Below are 6,000 nucleotides of genomic sequence, written 5' to 3'. Positions count from 1 at the left end.
AGTTTTTTCTCAGTTGTTATCAATATTTAAAGCTCCTCAACATCCTGCTCACAACACACAACCTGTTCAGATGATACATTGGTTTGTCCTCTCACTCTTTAGCACACTTTGGTTTGTTTTGTTTAGCTGTGTGACACCTGGTCTTGTTGGACACAGACAATGTTGGTGCTGTTAGTGATCCATCTTGGTACTCTTCATGTCCTCCAGGATTTACTACATTGGGGACAGGAATCTGTTTTTTGCAGTGTTGGTATGACATCTTTAAAGTTCACCATTTGTTCATTTTCTCTGATGATACGTGTCAGAGCACCCTGAGAGCATCATCAGAAGAGAGAGCAGTCAGATGATAGATCACAGAATAATTATGTGGTTTTTGAACATTTTAGAAAAATTGTTTTCTGTTTTCTTTTAAACTCAATCATGGCAGCCTGTCAGTAAAGGAGTAAGTAAGGGAAGGAGGAAATGTATTTCCATATATCTGGCTCTACTCCTGGCTCCTCTAACTTTGGTTTGTTTGTTTGGATTTGTTTTTCATGTCACTTCTTCACCACCAGATGTCCCCCTTGGTTCAGTTTTCCCTCTGTGACAGGTATATAAACCTTACACAGCAGACATTTTGCCTTGTTAAGTTTTTTCTGTTTTGCATGGCTGTTTTTTTTCAAATAACTTTGTTATTGAGTTGATTTATTGTTTAATTTCCTTAGTTTGTTCACTTCATTGCTCAGGCTTTGCAACCCAGTAGCAGATCTACAGTAAGAAAGGATGAACTAATTTCAGGCAGCAGTCAGATCATTGTTAGCATAGGTGTAGTTCAGTGAAGGCCTCTTGCACCTATCAGGTCAGGTCATTTAGATGGATTCTTATTGTTTATCAGCATCAATAATAGATCAATAATCCAGATATGGTTCTTCATCAGGATTCCAGGACATTTTTAAAGTCCTATTTTTCATTTCCTCTGTATCAACTGTTCTTGTTGAATAAATTAGTTACTTTCTCATTTTGCATTTTGCAAATTATACATGTCTGTGTTTGTTGTGCACCAGGCCAACATCTGTGACTCTGTAGTAGTGTTCACGTGTTCATTGGATCTTTCTTCTAACTCATGAAGTTAGTGTCACTGCAGGAGAAACTACTCCTGTTTTGTCCGTTTCTTTGCTTTGTTGTCTAAGTCTTGTCAGCTCGTGACAATGTTGGCTGTTGGTTTAAACATGCAGCCTCAGACTCCACCCACGGACTACATGAGAAAGTTACAGGGAGCTTCTAGTTTCATCAGCTGCAGAATATATTTGTTTAGCTACTGGTTATGGCCGTCTGCTTTATTTATCTGTGGGGATTATTCTGATGCATGCGCCTTGTTGATTAGGATTTGGGGTCCCCGGCCCCTGATTGGCTGCAACGCAGGTCCTCTCCTCCCACCTTGGCGAAGACCGGATGTGTGTATGTGTGTTTGTGTGTGTGTGTGTGTGTGTGTGTGTGTGTGTGCACACACATACTGTCAATGACTTTATGTATGACAAGAACTGTGTCGGAGGCAGACCAAGTGACCAAAGCTGAGGGAAAGATGTCGATGCTTTGCACCAAAAATAATGTAGCCTTCAGCTTCTACGATGATTTCAGTCGCAGTGTAGCAGACATGTTTCCCGACTCTGCCATCGCAAGGAAGAACTCGTCGAGGAAAACAAAAGCCACACAACTCATCCATCATCAAATAAATTGATATGTAACTAATAAATAAAATACATAAATTGTATAAACATTTCTGTACAAGTAATACATACTTTACATAAACATTTATTGAATGTATAGCCTGTCCGCCCCTTATGCGTTTACATTTACATTATATGGGTAGGGGCTGAGAGCTGATCAAATATGGGTGGAGTCGGGCAAAAAAATGTCCCTTATTTTGAAATTCCAATGTTGACAGGTATGCCCGGCGCTGTTTTAGGTATTCCTTTATATCTTTACCATTAACATCAGGTTTTATGTTACTTCCTTTTCCCTTGCCGAGCCGGGTCATAACAGCTACCAAATACAAAATCCTAGCAACCTTCTCGATCCGCACCAACCTGGTTTCAAGGCTCCACTCAACTGAGAGTGCCCTCCTCGCTGTCATCCTTCTGGATCTTTCTGCTGCATTTGACACAGCTTATAAATAAAACACATGTTGTACGTTGTTACCGTGGTTGCTTTCTCATTAAAGAGTTTTGTGAAATTAACACAAAAAAAAGGACATCACCTGCCCTTGACAGTGCATTTGGGATTACAGCTACATTTTACTTTTATTTGGGTTATTGTTTTGGTCCATTTTGGGACTTCCGAGCAGTGAATATTACCCTGACCCATGACATTGATACATAAAAAGGAGGCACAAGTCACCACAATAAAATAAACACTTGTTTCAGATTGCTAAATGTGCCCTTGGCTTTTATTAACAACCATGTGATAAAATACCATCATATGACAGAGACCAAGCTGTTGCTGGTACAATATACTGCCTCCATTCATTCAGTAAAAGACATACAGACATCTGCGTACAGTAACACTAGCATAAAGGGGATACAGTAACAGTCAGAACAGGAATGTAGCTTTGGCTTCGCTTTGTTGAGCAGATATCCTAAATGTGACTAAATGACTGAAAAGACAAAACATCTTTGGGTTTGTTGTAAACAACCAGTGACTCACAGAAATCCTCGTCGATGAACCTAAACCTTGTTGCTGTTTCTCTCCTGTTCAAAGGAAGACAAACCGGAGATCCTTGCAGGTTCCCTACAAAAGGTTTACAGCACCTTTGGTCAATAGAACAGAACAAAAGATGAGGTATGGAAAAATGTTTTAGGATTGAGGTTTGAAAGGTGTTTAAAAGTCCCTTCGATAAGCAAGTACAACATTCGTATGTAAGGGACATTTGATACAGCAGGAGAAAAGATCTCTATTTACAACTTATTTTTAAATTAAGACAAACTTTATAACATCCAACCACCCTGCATAGCCTGGCATATTAATTATTATCATCATCATTATTTATAATAAAACATTAAAAACGGATAGCATGACACGTTTAGATGTAGCCCATTGTTTTAACGTTAAGGGAGAGCTTTGGATTTGCATCTGAACTGACGGAAATAAAACTAAACTTACAGATGTGGTGATTTCATGAAGCCGACGGACAAATTGACTGGAATATATATTTTTCAAATGTTACTAAAACACGTACATGTCAAACAGACACCAGGCTAAAACTCTGAATGTCAAAAAAAAAGTATCATTGAATAAAGGTACGTCCCCACATACAGTAGCAGTAGCGGTGAGCAGACAAACTGACTAAAAATAAGGCTTTTATTTTAAAAATCCTGAGTTAAACAACATTGTCAGTCACACCTTCGCTGCACGACCTCAAACCCCGATAACGGCGGCAGTCTCTTCAGGGACATTCATTTGCATTTTAAAGAAAAGACAGTCTGCAAAGACACATTCAGTAGGGCTTAATTTAACTTTATCCAAAAGCCCCAATTTAAATGTAATTTCTATAAAGTGAGGGCTTTGTTATCTCCCTCTTAGAGACTAGAATAACACAAAGGAAGCGGTCCCTTTAAACTCCCACCAGGCCGTTGTTTCCGTGCAGATTTCCTGATGGTGACCATTTCAGCAGAGACTCCACAGATAAAAATGAAGATAAACCAAGCGGTCCTCAAACTTTCTTAAAAATGTACAACCCATTTGGCTACAGTTTTGCTCCATGTCCCGCTCAGATCCATCAGATGTTTTCAGCCACTGTCTGGGGAACGTCCCTGATGCTGTCCTGGAGTCCACGACGGGCTGTTGGGCGGTGCCGGATGCTCCGCCCAGATGAGATGAGGTCGGCGTAGCCACGGGAGTGAGAGAAGGCGTAGGCTGAGCGGCGGGAACCCCGGCCACGCTGGAAGGCTGGCGGCTTTTTCTTCTCCTCCTCCTCCATCTCTATCTCGTACTTCCTCCGGTTTCTCTGGATCTGGGGGATGATGGGAGATAAGCAGGTAACAGGTGGTACAGGGTTACTTCCATTTCAACTAATTGACTTTGTCTTAAGTAGCCCAAATTAGTTTCCATAAAACTTCTTAGTATTATTATCGTATATACAAATATGGTATGTCCAATCTTATGAAGCCTACAGTTACATCTAGTTTCCTGATTGGGTTTATTCAGGCAGAACCAGCAGCAGGTTGGTAGCTTGACTTAAGGTGAGGCCTCACCTTATCTCCTATAGAGGGCCAGATGCTTTTATGGAGGAACTGGATGCAGATGACAGGCAGCAGGCTGATGCCCACAGTCAGGATGATGGTTAACCACAGGTAGGGCTGACGCAGAGCATTCGACGCCGCACCTACAAAATAAATAGATAAATAAATACACGCAATGAGAGGAGTGAAGAGGGCGGGGTTTGATGTGGCATTTAATGGTGTAGTTCCACGAAAGCCGACTGTCCGCTGGAGCATTTAAACTCTTGGATGGAAATAAAAACAGCTTCAAAAGGCCCCAGTGTGATAATGAAAAGTATCAGATCAGACTTATGTTGTTCATATATAACCCTTTCTAAATGCTTAATTTACATATCTGGACAAGCAAAACACAGGTTACATTTATGCTTTAATTGTTTGTAGAAACAGTATTTTGAACTTTAACGTCACATAGAAATGACTGAGGATGTGGAATGTACCAAGCTCAGCTAATATGTTCCTGAGTGTAAACTTCCCCAACATTACCAACACTATGACATAATAGCATCCCGAACCAGCTCCCACAGTTTATGTGTCAGTCGTGAACGGGGCTTTTTTTGTAATGTAACAACCAACCTGTAACCCCATAAAGATAATGCAGTTAGCTGATAATATGCTAACATCCATTACACAGATTTATTATTTGCTAAACCCCTTCCTTGAATAGTGATTGTCCTTTTGTTTTTATATTAAGATGCAAAATCACAGTGAGAAAAAAGTTGTCTGCAGCTTCTGAAGCAACTTTAGAGTGTTTTGGAGTAGAGACTATAACAAGCACGTTATCGGTGTCACTGGGGTGACTCACCGGTGAAGGTGAACGTTGAGGGGAAGATGACGTGGATCCCGGCACTGTGGATGTCAAACATGATGCCAAAGTAGATGGCTATGCTCCCCAAAACTGCAAAGCAGTTAACGAAAGTCCAGTAGGAGGTATCCAGGGAGATCTGACAAACAAGAGGGGAAGGGGAGAACAAAAGGTCAGCACAAAAAATACATTCATTACATGCACATCTTCTAAACCTCTTAAATACAATATCTCCTTGAGTAGCTTTAAAAGTTGGAAAGATTATCAGAAGTATTCTGGATTTCTGGTTCAGTGCTTGAAAAGTGTTTGTATTTTTAAAGCTAATACACTTCCACTCATGAACAAGGAAAAAGATCAAATCTTACTGAATCCGAGCGGATTCAGATTGGCAGGTTAGCATACTAGCATGTTCTCATCTAATAGTTGTTAATGGGGCTGTTGGAACCCTGTCACTACCCCAAAACTGAACACGACTAACCTGCAGGTTGACGGTAAAAATGAGCGACGAGGCGGTGACGACGGCCAAGGACTGGTAGTCGGAGGGGGCTTCTCCATCCTGCCCCATGGTCTGAAGGAAGGCTCCGTACGGGATGAAGAAGATAACGAGCGAGACAAAGATGCCGTGGAACAAGCTGATGAAGAAGTTCTTGTAGTTGAAAAATGTCCCCTGCTGGCCAGGCAGGTAGAGTTTGGGGAATTTCAGGCTCATTTTGTCGTTGACATCCTGCAGCGGGAGGAGGAGGAGGAGGAGGAGGAAGCAGAGTTCTGGATGAGTTGTTTTTCCCCAGAACTAATCCCAACGCATCAACCTGCATATTAGCTAACACTGTATTTTATACAATAACTTTCACATCAGCCTCTACAATGTAAATTCAAGGCAAGATAATGTGTACAGTTGACAATAAAACTGGAACGTTGATATTTTGGACTGAGATTTATGCA

At 41.0% G+C, this 6,000-nt stretch overlaps 1 protein-coding gene across 1 annotated transcript in view; it reads right to left on the bottom strand.

Moving 5' to 3' along the window:
• Window positions 1-2,367: 2,367 nt before the first annotated feature.
• Window positions 2,368-6,000, bottom strand: part of atp8b1 (ATPase phospholipid transporting 8B1) — a 30,031-nt gene continuing 26,398 nt past the window's right edge. Inside the window, exons 27-30 of the mRNA XM_029445392.1 lie at window positions 5,537-5,782; window positions 5,059-5,197; window positions 4,230-4,360; window positions 2,368-3,988 (exon numbers count right to left, since the gene is read on the bottom strand). Coding sequence (XP_029301252.1) covers window positions 3,755-3,988; window positions 4,230-4,360; window positions 5,059-5,197; window positions 5,537-5,782 — 750 coding nt within the window. The 3' untranslated portion in view covers window positions 2,368-3,754. The remainder of the gene's footprint in view (window positions 3,989-4,229; window positions 4,361-5,058; window positions 5,198-5,536; window positions 5,783-6,000) is intronic.

This window comes from Cottoperca gobio, chromosome 12 (genome assembly GCF_900634415.1).
Source record: "Cottoperca gobio chromosome 12, fCotGob3.1, whole genome shotgun sequence".
NCBI lineage: Eukaryota > Metazoa > Chordata > Actinopteri > Perciformes > Bovichtidae > Cottoperca > Cottoperca gobio.
Note: the sequence above shows the minus strand (reverse complement) of the source record. Positions and strands in the feature narration are given on the sequence as shown.